General features: G+C 40.8%; 2 protein-coding genes across 6 annotated transcripts in view; one reads left to right on the forward strand and one right to left on the reverse strand.

Moving 5' to 3' along the window:
* Positions 1 to 11,900, forward strand: part of mtrex (Mtr4 exosome RNA helicase) — a 187,309-nt gene extending 175,409 nt beyond the window's left edge. Inside the window, exons 25-27 of the mRNA XM_038790909.1 lie at positions 2,243 to 2,405; positions 10,067 to 10,171; positions 11,595 to 11,900. Of these exons, the coding sequence (XP_038646837.1) occupies positions 2,243 to 2,405; positions 10,067 to 10,171; positions 11,595 to 11,647 (321 nt within the window). The 3' untranslated portion in view covers positions 11,648 to 11,900. The remainder of the gene's footprint in view (positions 1 to 2,242; positions 2,406 to 10,066; positions 10,172 to 11,594) is intronic.
* plpp1a (phospholipid phosphatase 1a) overlaps positions 11,769 to 17,522 on the reverse strand; it is a 168,541-nt gene continuing 162,787 nt past the window's right edge. For all 5 annotated transcript variants that reach the window (XM_038790910.1, XM_038790911.1, XM_038790912.1 and 2 more), the window contains 2 exons: positions 16,013 to 16,189; positions 11,769 to 12,266 (listed from right to left, as the gene is read on the reverse strand). In XM_038790910.1, coding sequence (XP_038646838.1) covers positions 12,120 to 12,266; positions 16,013 to 16,189 — 324 coding nt within the window. In that variant the 3' untranslated portion in view covers positions 11,769 to 12,119. The remainder of the gene's footprint in view (positions 12,267 to 16,012; positions 16,190 to 17,522) is intronic.

Below are 17,522 nucleotides of genomic sequence, written 5' to 3' on the forward strand. Positions count from 1 at the left end.
TGTTTTCTGTCTAAGTCTCTTTTTAAATAGTGGGGTTACATTAGCTGCACTCCAATTTGTTGCAAGTGTTCCAGAATCTGTGTAGAATCGTGGAAGGTGACCATCAATGAATCCAAAATTTCTAGAACCTCTTCCTTAGGTATTCTGGCGTGTAGATTATCAGGCATTGGGGATTTATCGGCTTTCAATCCCATCAATTTCCCCAACACCATTTCCCTACTAATTCTTCTCTCTCACTAAACCCCGTGTTCCCCAACACCCGTTATTTGTGTCCTTCCTTTGTGAGCACAGTAAGAAGTCTTACAACACCAGGTTAAAGTCCAACATGTTTGTTTCGACTCACTAGCTTTCGAAGCACTGCTCCTTCCTCAGGTGAATCCAATGTTACACATATGTTACACGTTACTATGTTACACTATTTTATGTTACACAAGATGTTATGTTACACTGTTACACAGGAAGGAGCAGTGCTCCGAAAGCTAGTGATTTGAAACAAACCTGTTGGACTTTAACCTGGTGTTGTAAGACTTCTTACTGTGCTCACCCCTGTCCAACGCCGGCATCTCCACATCATTCCTTTGTGAACACAGAACCAAAGTATATATTTCGATGGTCAGCCATTTCTTTGATCTCATTATAAATTCCCCTGTTTCTGACTGTAAGGGTTGTCTGACCAATCTTTTTTGCTCCACATACCTATAGAAGCTTTTGCAGTCCGTTTTTTGTCCCCACAAACTTACTCTTGTAAACCTAATGAAGGACCTCCCGTCCAATACTTATCCCTCAATCAACACTTTAAAAACAAACCATCTGGTTACTTTTCCACAAATCAGGGCTAATATTATTGTTACTACTCATGACATTCTCAATCACCTACCTGACTATGTTACACATGACTAGATCCAACTTCCCCTTCACTTAAATTTTTTTTTTAGTTTAGAGTCGCCAATTATTTTTCTTCCATTAAGGGGCCATTTAACATGGCCAATTCACCTACCTGCACATCTTTGGTTTGTGAGGTCGAAACCCACGCAAGTACGGGGAGAATGTGCAAACTCCACACGAATAGTGATCCAGAGCCGGGATCGAACCGGAGACCTCGACGCTGTGAGGCCACAGTGCTAACCACTGTGCCGCCATGCTGCCCTCAACTGCCCCTTCATAAACAGACAAAAATACTGCTCGCCAAATGTGCTATCGACGCAGTTACAATATAATTTGAACAATAATATACACCAACACCTTTAAACATGGACGTGTGAAAGTATGGGTACAATCTTCCTAAAAGGGAATCAAGTCCCCTAGCGAGCGAATTTAGCCGTGTGTTTTCTGGCACTCGCAGTACCGTGAAACACATGGCTATTCAACGCTACTCGTATTGAATAAGGGGCCTGAACGGGGAACGCACAGCTGAGGCTGCACATAGTCCCATTTTCTACAATGGGAAGCTCTGCTCCCCGGAACTGTCCATTGTACTAAGAGATCAGGACACCGTTTTTAAATGGCTTCTCAATCTCCAAGGCCCACAAATAAAATCTCTGACCTCCCCCCAGCACGAATGCAACATGGGAGGGTTCCTCAGCACCCTCTAACACCCACGGTGGGCAACCCTGGCTGTGCAAAAAAATGCCAGTGCCAACCTGGCACCATGGCAGTGCCCCTGCCAGCGCCACCTGCATACATTTGCAGTGCCAGGATGGCACCCAAGTGGTGCTACCAGGGTGCCAGGTTGTGCTGCCATGGTGCCAGGCTGGCACTGCCAGGGTACCCAGGTGCCACCTGCAATGCCAGGGCACCACCCTGCTCAAAAGGCATGCATCTAGGGGCGTCATGTCCCCATGGAGACCCCACTAGTGCCGTTCCATCTGGTCTCCCTTTGTGAGGACCAGTACCAAATGGAGCTCGCCTGAGGTCTCCGAAGGGATTGAATTCCGAAGCCTCAGGTGCCTCAGGAATCTACACATTAGGTTAAGGCTTACTGCTTTGCTCTAATATGCAGATTTGGCAAAAAATTGATCCAGCTGTTTTGGGAGGGATTCTCCTTGCAATGTCACGCGAGTTTGCGTTGAACCTTGTGTGGTGTTGCGAGCCGTGTAGAACCTGGGAGCGGGGTCTCCCGGCTTTCCCCAGCAGTGAGATGCTTTTCCGGCGCAGCATGACCAGAAAACTGTGCTCTGTGTGCCTGTTTTGTGGTCTGAATTGAACTTAACTTCAGGTAATATTCTTCCATGTCTGATTTCAGGAATGTGCTCGAAGAATAGCCAAAGTTTCAGCAGAAGCCAAACTGGAGGTTGATGAGGAAATGTACCTGGACTCATTTCGCCCCCACTTAATGGACGTTGTATTTACATGGGCAAATGGAGCTACTTTTGCTCAGATCTGCAAAATGACAGAAGTTTTTGAGGGTAATAAATATTTTTATGTTCCTTGAAAAAGTTTTCTTATTTAACAATACCGTGGGTAGTTTACCCTTTTCCTACAGCTTTTTGATTTAGAATTGGAAATGAAGGGTGGCATGGTGGTAAAGTTCTTCCATAATTTAGAAAAAAAAATTAGAGTACCCAATTTTTTTCAATTAAGGGGCAGTTTAGCCTGGCCAATCCACCTACCCTGCCCATCTTTGGGTTGTGGGGTGTGAGACCCATACAGACAAGGGGAGAATATGTAAACATGGATAGTGACCCGGGGCCAGGATTGAACCCAGATCCTCAACACCATGAGGCAGCAGTGTTAACCACTGTGCCACCGTGCTGCACCTCCATAATTTTTGTTAATACTTTGAAAACACCTTTTTTCACCCCCAGCTCCCTTCATAAATTAGACTATGCATCTCCCATTTCTCAGACTCCCTCATGTTATTGCTTTTCAACCACCAGGGGCACATCTGGCGACAACTCTCCTTCTGATTCCCCCTCTGAAGAGCTATTAATTGTACAAAGTAGCAACAAAAATTTGGGATTGAACATGTCTTCCTTCATTCTGATACTGTAGTCAATTTTTGCCCTCTAAAACATTTCAACCATTATGTTATTTCAATTTGAATTTCACCACAGCAGGCAGTAATTTAGGTGTACTTTTGCATTCCAAATATAAATTTTGTGTTATTCAGATCAGCTTCTCTGGTTGGTGATTTCAGCTGCCTTCAGTATGTGAATGTAAAGTTAATTTTCCATGTTATGTTTCACTATGGAGAAGGAGTCTGAATGAAACTCAGTACTTTCACTTGCCCGTTGCCAATGAAATGAAATGAAAATCGCTTATTGTCACGAGTAGGCTTCAATGAAGTTACTGTGAAAAGCCCCTAGTCGCCACATTCCAGAGCCTGTTCGGGGAGGCTGTTATGGGAATCGAACAGTGCTGCTGGCCTGCTTTAAAAGCCAGCGATTTAGCTTTGTGAGCTAAACCAGTCTTTTACAAAGAGGCGACGCCAAAACCTTGAAACTTAAGATTAGGAACTAGCAAAAATTTATTTAACAACCTTTTAATTTTTAAGAGATGGGTGGCGCAATGATTAGCACTGCTCCCTCACGGCACTGAGGACCCAGATTCGATCCCGGTCCCAGGTCCTTGCCCGTGTGGAGTTTGCACATTCTCCCCATGGCTGCGTGGCTCTCACCCCCACAATTTTAAAAATGTTTTTCTGAGATACATGCAATTAAAAAGCTGTACCTGACCAAAAAGGAGTGCTAACCTACAGTCTAACATTAATGGGGAAATGCCTGGCCGTATCTTAAAAATTGCTACCAATTTTTATCACAAGACCATAAGGAATAGTCAAAATCAATTTTATAAGTTGTAACTCACACTTCATGAAATTACTGGATGACTTTGATTAGAGGCGATTCAGTGGACGTAATCAACAAAGGACAATACAGCACAAGAACAGGCCCTTCGGCCCTCCAAGCCTGTACCAGTCATGATATCAACCTTTGCCAAGACCCTAAAATCATCTTGGATTTTCAGAAGATATTTAATAAAGTTCCTCAGATGAATGCGATGATGAAGATTCTTCAATCATTTAAACTTGACATGCACTTCGGAAAATTTTTCCATCCCGAAGAAAAATCACCATTTGTTGAATGGTCAGACTTTTAGCAGAAGTTTTCCTTTTTAGCCCACCTTACCAGACTATATAATTTGTTTTCTTTTTGATGTTGAAACCAACCTTTGACTATGTTCTCATGTAAGCATGAAGATACATAGGACTTGGGAGTAGGCCATTCAATCCTTTGAACCTGCTCCCCTATAACCCTTGACTCCCTTGTCTACCAAAAATCTATTCTTTTTTTCCTTTATAAATTTAGAGTACCCAATTCATTTTTTCCAATTAAGGGACAATTTAGAGTGGCCAATCCACCTACCCTGCACATCTTTGAGTTGTAGGGGTGAAACCCACGCAAACACGGTGAGGATGTGCAAACTCCACACGGACAGTGACCCCGAGTTGGGATCGAACCTGGGACCTCGTGCCGTGAGGCAGTAGTGCTAACCACTGTACTACCATGCTGCCCACTCCAAAAACTAACTGAGCCTTGAATAAACCCAGCCTCTAATGCTTTCTGGAAAAGAGAATTCCACAGATTAATATCTCCCTGAGAGAAGATACTTCTCCTCACCCCATCTGAAATGGGGGGCCTCTTATTTTCAAACTGTGTCCCTTAGTTCTAGTCTCCCCCTCGAGCGGGAATGTTCTCTCAGCATCTTATACTTTTCAATTAGATCACCCGCCAATGGGTACAGCCCCGACGTATTCAACCTTTCTTCATAAGTCCTTCATACCAGGAATGAGTCGAGTGAACCTTCTCTGAACTGCTTCTATAGCATTTATATATTTTTCAAATGAAGAATCATAAACTGTACACAAAATTCCAGATGTGGTCTCACCGATGCACTGCTTTTATATTGTATTCCACTTGCAATAAACGGCAAAATTCCACTTGCCATCCTTAAGTTCTAAATTCCACATTAGAACCCTAAATAGTTTTCTTGCCAGATTAGCTAGGCTGTTGGTTGATTTTTCAATAATTGTATTTGATAGAAAGCTGAAGCACAGGTACTTGAAGCTTCAGTACTTGGGAACAATTGCCAATTACAGTAGGCATAGGATTGGTCTTTGAGAAAAGTTTGGTTCCAGAACCTAGAATAACCTGACTGTAGCTGAATGTTTTTGTGGCATCATGTCCAAATGTCTTCCTTAGTTACCATGTCCAGACATTATGGCGGTGCAAATGCATTCTCTGCCACCCAAACTGGCATTGGTCGCCAATACTTTTGCCTCCTTGCTCTTTATTTAAAATGCTTACATTGCATTCCAAAGCCATGAAAATAATTTAGCATCTGCTAATCATAGAATCATCATAGAATCTCTACAGTGTAGAAGGAAGACATTCAGCCCATCCCCCAGTCCCAGTCCTCAGGCCCAGTCCCCCGCCCTATCAACTCCACGTCTTGTTGAAATTTTACAAGACCTTGGTAAGACCACAGATGGAATACTGTGTTCAGTTCTGGTCACCCTTTTGTAGGAAGGATATTGTTAAACTAGAAAGAGTGCAGAAAAGATTTACAGGATGCCACCAGGCCTTGATGGTCTGTGTTATAAGGAGAGGCTGGATAGGCTGGGACTTTTCCCCCCTGGAGTGTAGGAGGCTTAGGGGTGATCTTATAGAGGTCTATAAATAATGAACATAGATGGTCAACATCTTTTTCCAATGGTAGAGGAGCCTAGAATTTGAGGGCATAGGTTTAAGGCGAGAGGTTGAAAGATACAAGAGACCAGAGGGGAAATTTCTTCACGCAGAGGGTGGTGAGCATCTGTAATGGGCTGCCAGAGGCAGTGGTAGAGGCGAGCATGATTTTGTCCTTTAAAAAGCAGTTAGACAGTTACATGGGAAGGATGGGTGGAGAGGGATATGGGCCAAATGCAGACAAGTGGGACTAGCTTAGTGATAGGAACTGTGGGGCATGGACCAGCTGGGCCGTCTTCCACGCTGTAAACATCTATGACTTTGTGACTCTATCCCCATAACCCTGTAACCCCACCTAATCTGCACATCTTTTGGACACTAAGGAGAAATTTCAGCATGGCCAATCCACCTAACCTGCAAATGTTTGGACTGTGGGAAGAAACTGGAGCATCCGGATAAAACTCACAGACATGGGGAGAACGTACAAACTTCACACAGTCACCCAAGAATAGAATTGAACCCGGGACCCTGGTGCTGTGAGGCAGCAATGCTAACCACTGTGCCACTGCCCAACACAGGGGATTGTAATAAAATCCTATTTACAAAATACTTGCAGCTGTGAAAAACATTCATCCCATCTTAGTATATCCATTCATAACCCATCTATACTTCCCGCATTGTTGCATCTAATTGTTTCATTAATGATTCCAGAATTTTCACTTCCCGACATTTGGACTGGAAATCGAATCTATGCCTTGATCATTCTTTATGTGAAGATTTTAAAGTTACCTTTTACAACTTTGAGCATGTCTTTTATTACCACAGTTTAATTTGAAGTGATGTTGCATGATTAACCTTCTTCATGGACTTAGCTAGCTTGTAGACATGGGCGGTACAGTGGCGCAATGGTTAACACTGCTGCCTACTGAGGACCCGAGTTTGATCCCGGCCCCAGGTCATTATGTGGAGTTTGCATTCTCTCTGTGTCTGCGTGGGTTTCACCCCCTCAACCTAAAGATGTGCAGGTTAGGTTGATTGGCCATGCTAAATTGCCCCCTAATTGTAAAAAAAAATTGGATAATCTAAATTTATTTTTTTTAATGGAAAAAAGTTATCTTGTATACATCTACAGGATCACTTTTCAGATGCCTCCGTTTCAGCGTGAAAAATTTGGGGTTCCCATATTTTTCCACATTATTTCGGGTCAGCCTCCAGATTCTTGTTTGTATCAGTGATTTAATGTCTTGCTTGTTTCTCAACAATCAAAACTAGGCATAGTACTTGAGATGTGTGTAACCAGACAACAGTTTGATCATAGTTTCCTGTGATTTATATTGTACTCTTTTAATGCCCTGTTGGCATTGCTGATTGCTCTGCATAATCTGGAATATTGAGTCAAGTAAGACTCCTGTGTTTCTTTCAATTTAAATTCTCAACTATTTCATCTTCAGCCTGGAATACTTATGTCACGTACTTTTCATGCGCAATATTTTACCTTTGAGTCTGCATTAAATTTCACCTATCATTTTTTGGCCCACTGATTTTATTTAGCTGATTCTTTAGTTTCAGGGATGCCACCTTTGCATTGTATTTCCTAATTTGGTATAATTGGCGAATTGAACCAATTTCCATTGAGTTTCAGATTCCAAGTCATTGAGGTAAACAGTAGAACATAGAAAAGTAGATATTGACATATTTCGCTCCACACCACCCCCCAAACTTATGTTAACTTCTTTTCCAAATGAGGTATGATTGATAGCTGCTTGCATTCCAGATTTTTAAGCATTGAAGTCTGAGGTTTTGCTCACAACAGTTTGCGTTTATGTAGAGCCTTTAACAAAGTAAAACATTTCAAAGTACTTAAGAGAAGTTAAGTTGTAATGTGGTGCCTTGTTAACCAGTGCTCAATGCTTGAATTAATAGTACATTTGCAGTGAGGAGTTTGTACCATCAACATGTAATTGACGGTTAAAATGAAACCTGATCTGTGCCAAAGTGCAGCGTGGCTCTGCTTTTGGAATCTGGAGCAGCTTTAGTTGTCTTGGATTTCTGCCCTGTTATGATTCATTCCAGATGGGTTTGGGGCTTCTTGGAACCTTTGGGATTCATGGATATAAGTTCATTTGCAATTACGCCAGTTTATTTGTTGGAATCTTGGCAGCATTACAGATCAACAAACAGAAGACAATCATTTATTTCACTGCATAAGTTTGTCATGCAAAAATTAAAATTATTCCAATCAGCAGTCCAGTTAATAAGAGTGGCACGGTGGTGCAGTGGTTAGCATTGCTGTCTCAAGGCGCAGAGGACCCGGATTCAGTCTCAGCCCCGGGTCAATGTCTGTGTGGAGTTTCCACATACTCCCCATGTCTGCGTGGGTCTCACCCCCACAACCCAAAGATGTGCAGGGTAGGTTGATTGGCCATGCTAAATAGCTCCTTGATTGAAAAAAAGAATTGGGAACTCTAAATTTATTTTTTTTAAAGTCCAGTTAATGCTGAAAGTAAATCTGCTACATTTAGGTTTTCCAGTCCCTATTTGTAAAATGGTGCACAGCCTCCTCAAAATGTAACTATATTTGTACATTGTGGTGAGTCCAAATCTGTGGTTTATGCTTTGTGGATTACATTTCCCAGAACAACCACCATGTATTTTTAATGGCACATTAACTTTAGTCACCAATGCACATTTCTGTAACATACATTAAATAAGGATAACATCAGTCACATTGCAAACATGATGTCATGACACTGAGCTTGTCATGTGTAGCACTCCACATTTAGATAATGCGTCCAAAATGATTATATAATGCACTGTATGTTTAAACTCGTAAAGAATTATGTTTTTGCTTCAAGTAGAATTCTTATTGTATATCAAAATATTGGTTTGTGGGAAACAATTCTTTCAGGTTATCACTGACTTCCATTCATGCCATGTTATATTTGCCATTAGTTTGGTAAAGCACCAGACCCTGACATATGTCCTTTTAAATTTTTGAAGTAACATTCTTAAAGTGAGAACAGGAATGCTAAACACAACTGAGTCAACTGCTTTATTGCAAAAACCATCATGCAGGTAAAGTTAATACCACAAATTACCGAATTATGCCATACATTTAATGGCTTTTCAGTGTGACTGACTTCTCAACAGATCTGAATTTTAAATCTCTCCCTACCATCAAATTACAGGGATTAAATACTTGCGACAAACCCACCACACACACATATATATATATATATAAATAGAACATGAGCTAATTGTTGGGACTTCCTATAGTTCCAGTTTGAAGTTTGAGAGCCTGCATTGATAAATTCATGCAACATCGCCTGCGTTCAGCCTGCCCCCAAGTCTGCTGTTAAAATCCTAAACACCTGTGGCACTTCATAACTGACCTCCAAAAATTTCTTCCCTGACCTCCCCACTTCTACCATAAACCACAAATGATCCAGAATGCTAGGCATGTGGACTTGGACTGACACCCATATCCCCTAGCATCTCCATTCTCAGAGTTCTCATTGGCTTTCCATGTCTCAGAGTCATTTTTTAAGTCTTGCATTCTTCTTCGACTCGATGGCCATGCTTCAAACACCAGCTGTTGATCATTTTCTAATCCATTATGTGACTGTTCGTTCTGCCCTCTGAACACCCTCTCTCAGCATCGCTCTTATTCCATTTTCCACCCTTTCTTCAAAACTTTACTCAAAACATTTTGGATCATGTTTTCCTCGCTCAATTTTGCTGCTTCATCACCTCTCTCTTGGATAATTACCCACATGTAAATATAGTTCTGTACGAGTGCTATAAAACTGTTTTGGCTTTTGTTGTTCCCTTGGACTCAAATTCTGTATGTCCATAATTAACATGGGTATCCATTATGTAGCAAATTTGGAAACTTGTGTTTTAAAGATAACATACATTGACAGTATTTACATTTTCACATAGGAGAGGACAGACCTGGAACAGAAAAAAAACAATTCTGGTGCATTTCTTTTAATATGTAAACTTAAAAAACTAACCAATTATGAAACCGCCAGTCACAATTCTGCACCCCAGTGTATGTTGCTGGAATCCTAATGCATCATTACGTATTACATAACATTATTTTATCGTTTTGATACGTACACCAGCTTTTATCTAAAACTGAACTACATACTTGTCAATGTATTTTATGGATGTTTCACAGAAACTTGGTATATCGAGCAAAATTGTGAAATTCAAGTTTGTTAAAGAGCCCTAAGCTAACGGGAGTAGGTTGAGACAATGGGTTGTTGCTTAATTGAAGCTAACCAAATTGTTCATGAAATTAATATGGTCCATATTTGCTGTCAATTTTTTCTGTCAAAGCAACACAATATGAATCATTTTATTACATTTTACAACAGGAAGCATAATTCGTTGTATGAGACGATTGGAAGAACTCCTGAGACAGATGTGTCAAGCAGCAAAAGCTATAGGAAACACAGAGCTGGAAAACAAATTTGCAGAAGGTTTGTCTTTAAATAACTATTACTGTTAGGAGGGCCATATTGTCAAGTTTTAAATTATTGGGGGGTCTGCAATTATATATGTCATTCTTATTGAAAAAATCTTGTAATTTCATAATTATTACATTTATCTTCTCCAGAAAAGTGGTGATAGTTCAAAAGATAGATTATCCCTCTCCTCAGGTTCAGCTTACTGACATGATTTCACGTATAGGTTTGGGCAGATCTGAAGAACAGATTCGACGAAAGTTCAATCCAAAATAAATGTAATGGGTTTTGGGGAATATCACAATCGGAAACAAAAACTCTTGATAGCTTTTGAATGTGTTAAAAGGCAACTCGACCATTAGCAGTCATGCTAATGGCAAGGCTGAAGGAGTGGAGGGGCAGATAAATATGAAAAAGAGAAACCCACAGTGCTGGCCTCAAACTGCAGATGAGTGGGGAAAAACAGTGCATCACCTAACTCTGATTGCTGAAGTCAAGGTGCTGCTGCTGTGTGAAGTACTGGGAGGGAGCTCTGCCATTGCCATAAATCAGCAATACTGCATGCCTGTATGGAGATTTAACCAAAGATTCAGGCCATGTCTGGTCACTGCTGTTACTGAATGTGCCAGCCTTATGCTGACTTGGACCTTGAAAATGCAATCCTATCATTTACTTATGATAGTAAATTGGAATGTGAAGCACTGGAGAAATGTTTGGCTGCACCAAAAGTGGCAAAAGTCAGTACCGTGGATTCATCTAGTAGTTTAACAACAGTGTCATAAGGATAGTGAAACTGTGCTGTTGTCATGCAAGATCAACACTTCATTAATACCTCTGTTGAAAATCTATTTATCCATAGGCCATTATATTAGGTTTGTGGGAATTAATGTTAAATCAAAAAAGAGTTCATTCTCAATTTTGTGGATTTAACTAATCTTTGCAAAACGGTTGGTTTTGTCAGAATGCTTGAGCTGAAAGTGAAATACACCAGTGATCCTCCTGGTTACTGCAAAGACTTTGTGCAAGGGCAGGTGGGGAGGTCATCCCAAAGCTAAATTGTCTGACATTTGCTCCTTGGCCTGGCACCGTATGAATGACTTTGGCCAAAGCACCAATTGCTACCATGTTAGCACCTATGGATTCATGACCTAGCACAAGTTAGGATATCATTCCGAGCAGAGAGATAAGCTGCCAGGCAATACGCGAGCTGCTCCATTACCGGGAAAAGCTATTTTCTATTGCTTTATTTTACATATATCCCAGCTTGAACCAACAAATCTGCTAAAAGTCTCAAGACGTTCCATATCCTTATCTGCTGGTTGACATCAGCAGCAAAGCAAACAAATGTGACTATGAAAAAGAATTTGCTGAGAACTCGTAATTCTTGTCAAGCCCGAAGGTTGTTTTTTTTAAGTATAAAGTTTTCCTTTATTTTCAGGCATTACCAAGATCAAAAGAGATATTGTATTTGCGGCTAGTCTCTATTTATAATTTTGAAAAAGCAGCACAAATGCCATTTCAACCAATCAGCACACGTTTTGAAATATCCAGCAACATTGAGGCTGAAGATTTCCATGGGAAAGGAAACAGTCAACAGATAAGCACGGGCAGACTTTGTATAAACTTTTTATTTTCCACTGAGTGTGTGTGGTGGATCTCAATCACCATCAAAGCAAGCTGCCAACAGCTGACACTGTACATAAGCTTCATGTTATTTTAATAAACATTTTACATTTTGCACTAATCTGACTGCTTCTCATTATTTTAATGACATCAGCTTTTATAAGGTGCAAATAAAACATTGAAATTTATAAACAATTTAATTGTATATAAGTATACTTAATATAAACAAAGTGGATTCAGAAGGTATTGCAGCAAGTGCTATATAGACGGTTATCATATTGATTAGGTTATTTATCATGAAACTCTGTTTTGACAGTTATACAATCAGACAGATTTACATTCACTGATGCCCATGACGATCTTTCATCTGATGATTCCTGGCATAATTGTTTCCATGTGTCTCGTGTAGAGTTGTATGTGAACTTTCCTCATCCATTGCTGAAATTCTGGAAGTTCTCACTTTGAAAAAGTCTGATACAAACACCACCTGATTTGGAAAAAAATGATGGGTGAGAGCAATTTTTGCAGTTTGTTGTTGGACAGGGATAAGCGGAAGATTGGGATGGTTGGGATCAAATTGCCTTTCTAGTCTTGTTTTGCATTGTACCCAAACAAGCAGATTATTAATGTAATCTAGGCATGAGCTTGGAATAAGTGTTTTCAGATTTTATTTGTGGGGGGGAGCCAAAGTATTGAAAGATTAAAATGTAATATTATTGGCATTTAATTTGTTTCCAGAAAAGCAAGTGAAAATTAAATGATTGTGAATAGCGTTTCAATTGATCTACATTGATTCCACGCCACAGGATTCGTTCATTTCCTCCATTGGTCCATGTCAGTGGAACTTGGTTCCATTCTCATTTATCAAACCATACCAAAGCATCTCCAGCAATGTTTTCTCCAGGCCCATGCCATCACAGTTCCCCAAGGATATCAATGCTACATCCTGCCAATATCAGACTAAGACATGGGGTTAGTTATCACAACACGCAGCTCTCCCGCCACCGATCTTGCTTGTTCGGCCTCCAATCTTGTTTGTTCGGCCTCCAATCTCAGATGAGCTGCAATTTTCCCCAGTTAAAACAAAAGTTAAACCAAAAGCATTGGCCTGGATTTTGTGGTCAGCTGTGTTTCCCCCCCCCCCCCCCCCCCCCCCCCAAGTTCTAAATTTCCCAGCTAGGGGAAACAACCTGTGTTTACTTACCCTGTCTAGCCCCTTCATAATCTTGTATCTTTCAATGACGTCACCCCATATTCTTCTAAACATCCAGAGAGTATAGGCCCAATTTGCTCAACCTCATCATTGGATAACATAACCCCAGCGAATAGTTAGTGAACCTTCACTGTACTACCTCCAAGACTGTATTTATTTACTTAAATAATGATACTAGAACTGCACACAGTGTTGTACCACCAAAGCCCTGTATAATTGAAGCAAGACTTCTTAATTCTTGTACTCTAATCCCTTTGCAATAAAGGCGAGCATGCATTTGCCTTCTTGCTGAAGCTGCATGCTAACTTTTTAAAAATAAATTTAGAGTACACACAATTTTTTTTTCCAATTAAGGGGCAATTTAGCGTGGTCAATCCACCTACCCTGCACACTTTGGGTTGTGGGGGCGAAACCCACGCAAACACGGGGAAAATGTGCAAACTCCACATGGACAGTGACCCAGAGCCAGGATCAAACCCGGGATCTCGGCACCGTGAGGGAGCAATGCTAACCACTGCGCCACCGTACTGCCCTCCTGCATGCTTACAGGCTAGGAGAGTGGGCAATGAAGTAGCAGATGAAATACAATGTGGAAAAGTGTGAGGTTATGCACTTTGCAAGGGGGAATTTAGGCAAACACTATTTTCTAAATGGAGAAATGCTAGGAAATCAGAAGCACATAGGGATTTGGGAGTCCTTGTTCACAATTCTCAAGGTTAACGTGCATGTTCAGTCAGCAGTTAGGAAGGCAAATGCAATGTTAGCATTCATGTCAAGAGGCTTAGAATACTAGACCAAGATGTACACCTGAGGCTGTATAATGCTCTGGTCTGACCCCATTTGGAGTATTGTGAGCAGTGTTGGGCCCTGTATCTAAGGAAGGATGTGCTGGCCTTGGAAAGGGTCCAGAAGAGGTTCACAAGAATGATCCCTGGAATGAACTACTTGTAGTGAAGAACGGTTGAGGACTCTGGGTCTGTACCCGTTGGAGATGAGAAGGATGAGGGGGAATCTTATTGAAATTTACAGGCTACTGCGAGGCCTGGATGGAGTGGACGTGGAGAGGATGTTTCCATTTGTAGGAAAACTAGAACTAGAGGCCACAATCTCCGACTAAAGGGACGATCTTTTAAAACCGAGATGAGGAGGAATTTCTTCAGCCAGAGGGTGGTGAATCTGTCGAGCTATTTGCCGCAGAAGGCTGTGGAGGCCAATTCACTGAGTGTCTTTACGACAGAGATAGATAGGTTCTTGATTAATAAGAGTATCCGGGGTTATGGGGAGAAGGCAGGAAAATAGGGATGAGAAAAATATCAGCCATGAGCAGACGTGATGGGCCGATTAGCCTAATTCTGATTCTATGTCTCATGGTCTTCTAACTTAATGTCCCTTTTATTTTTATCCAAGTCTCTCTGAACACCAATATTTACATGTTTCAAGCCTTTTAAAAATATACTGCTTTTTTATTCTTACTACCTCAGTGAATCATCTCATAACTCTCCACTTTATCTCCTTGTTGCCTACATTGCTTTGCAGCCTCTTTGTATCCTCCTCACAGCTTGCATTCCCACCTAACTTTGTAAAGCCAACTTTGACAAACAGATGGAGTATTCTAAGTCATTAATATAATGTTCATTAGCTAAGGCCCCAACACTGATCATTTCAACACTCACTCATCATAGCCTGCCAACTTCAAAATACTCTGCTTCCTCTCCTTTAACCCGTATCGATCACAAACATCTCCAACATCACTCACTTCCTCATCTGCCTCAGCTCATCTGCTGAAATGCTCAAACATGCCGTTGCCATCTCCAGATTCAACTATTCCAGATCTTTCCTGGCAGGATCTGCCATCCATGAACCTCAGATCATCTAAAATTGCTGCTTTTATCCTATCCTGCACTCGGGGTAGTAAGGACATTCATTAAGGATGTAAATTATTATTCCTGTTTTTGTTCACTGACATTGTTCCCAATCTTCACTTGTCATTTTTTTATACAGCAAAGGCACGATGTAATACAAGTTGTTGTTGACAACAATGAGTTCCATTTTCTGAAAGTGCGGAGATGAAGGAATAATTTAGTTAAGATATTTGAAATAAGTTCGGAGTTTGCAACATTGATAGGGAGTTACTCTTCCTTCTAACGCAGTATCCAGACTAATTAGACTTGATTTTGGATCTTGAGTTCAGCTGGTGAATATTGAATCCAGGAAAAAACAATGTTTCTCACGTTGTGTGAATGTGGAACACACAGGCCTATACCAAATTAACTTGAGATGTTTCACAGGGAGAGATACTTATTATTTCAGAAGCAAGTGTATTAATGATTTTGGTAAAGCGTACCAGAATAGTAAAGGGCCACGATGACACAGGAGAGACCATTTGGCCTGTTGAGGTCATGCTGGCTCTCTGTTGTTCAGTAAGTTATATTCTTCCCCCCACTCTATCATAGCCTTACAAGTTATTTCCTTCAAGTGCTTATCCATAGTCAGGGAAACATATTGCCGTTGTTTTGAATAACAAAAATGTTGAGTAGTCCCAAGAGACTGAATGTTCTTTATGCTTGTGTGTAAGTTTTAGCATTTCAATAAATAGTTGAATTTCGATATTATGATATTTCACTTCAGCAAAGCAGTAAATAATGATTGATTATACCTTGTGGTTGAAGCCATGCTGACACTTACAAATGCATAATTCAAATTTAACAAGCTAAAAGTTTGATTTTTCTGTACTCTATCTATTCATTTGAATGGTTATTATATAACAAAAACATCCACTAGTTATAATGAAGCGAGCCAGTGCAGGTTCAATGGGCCGTATGGCCTCCTTCTGCACTGTAAAGATCTTGTGAAGGGTTATCAACCTGAAACGTTAACACTTTCTCTCTTCACCAATCCCCGCTGAGTACTTCTGGCATTTTCTGTTTTTATTTCAGATTTCCTGCACCTGCAGTATTATGCATTAGTGATAAAAGATCAATGCTGTCAGTGCAGTAAATAAAGAATTTGTTTCTACTTACAACCAGTATGGCAGCAATAGCTCCTTCGATGAGTCCAGTCAATACATCACTCCAATGATGTTTGTAATCAGACACACGTGAAAGACCCACGTAAACTGAACATGCAATTAAGGCAAACTGAAATGTTGGGCGCAGCAGTCTGGACCAATCACCCACCATTCGTGCCTGTAGGTAAAGCTGATGAAAAATGCAAATTCATATTAAAGTCATGTGGTGTTTTTTGGGGGGTATTTAACAGTATGAACTTGTTTTTTGACAACAGAAACCATTCTTCCTTTGGTAAAGCAACAACAACTGTCAATTGTTCACTCAATCTTTCTAATGGTCCAAATTGTGTGGTTAAAGTTCAGTGTGACATTCTCCATTTCTACTTGTCATAAATTTGATTTTGTTCTTTTTTTTTTAAATTTAGATTACCCAATTATTTTTTCCAATTAAGGGGCAATTTAGCGTGGCCAATCCACCTACCCTGCACATTTTTGGGTTGTGGGGACGAAACCCACGCAGACACGGGGAGAATGTGCAAACTCCACACGGACAGTGACCCAGAGCCGGGATCGAACCTGGGACCTCAGCGCCGTGAGGCGGTTGTGCTAACCACTAGGCCACCGTGCTGCCCCATTTGATTTTGTTCTTGAGCATCGCTGCTTTTTTCATGGGTTCCAAATGTCCTGTTCGCATCAGTAAAAATAAATGATCTTTGAAAAAAAACTTTATTTTAAAGCTAAGCCAAGCAATGATAGAATTAAAACCTACAAAATCATTGTGAAACTCAATTGACTGTGCACTGATGAAATAGAAATTTCATGATTCATTGTGGGTTCTAGATTATGTACATATTTACAAGCAACACAAAGATACTGTTGGAACATGTTATGAAACACCTTAGTGAAAGTGAAAAGTCTCATCATTATGTAATTTATAGTGCACAATAATACAGGTTAAATCAGTGTTCTTCAAAGGCGGGGGGTTGCGATCCGCGAGTGGGTCGGGAGGGTCACGGAGCCGTTGTCCGCGGCGCTCCCAATTGCGCAAATCTCCGCACAGCAGCCGGCTTTTCATAACGCCGTCTGCAAGCGGCTGCGACCATGTTTTTTTTTAAAATCGGCTGCATTGCGCATGATGATCGGCACGCATGCGCATTCCGCGAACGTGTAAAAAACATTTGGCCGCGCTGCGCACGCGCGTCGATAATCGGGTACGCATGCGCAGTACGGTCGCTATTTTTAAAAACTTGCAGCTTTTTGTTTCACAAGTTCTGTAGTGGTTTTTATTCATTTATTTTATTCATTTGATTTGTTTTACAAGTTCGGGGGTGGGTTTATTCATTTTTTCCATTTATTTTACTCATTTTACTTTTTATTTTTTTTACAAGTTCGGTGTGGGGGTTTATTTGATAAAACTTTGCAGGAAAAAAATTCGGAACTTTGGCCAGATGGAGACTCCATACTTTCCGACACCAGAAAGCTTCACCTTCATCCAACAGGTTCCATTGGAGGAGCATGTACGA

Source organism: Scyliorhinus canicula, chromosome 3 (genome assembly GCF_902713615.1).
Source record: "Scyliorhinus canicula chromosome 3, sScyCan1.1, whole genome shotgun sequence".
Taxonomy (NCBI): Eukaryota; Metazoa; Chordata; class Chondrichthyes; order Carcharhiniformes; family Scyliorhinidae; genus Scyliorhinus; species Scyliorhinus canicula.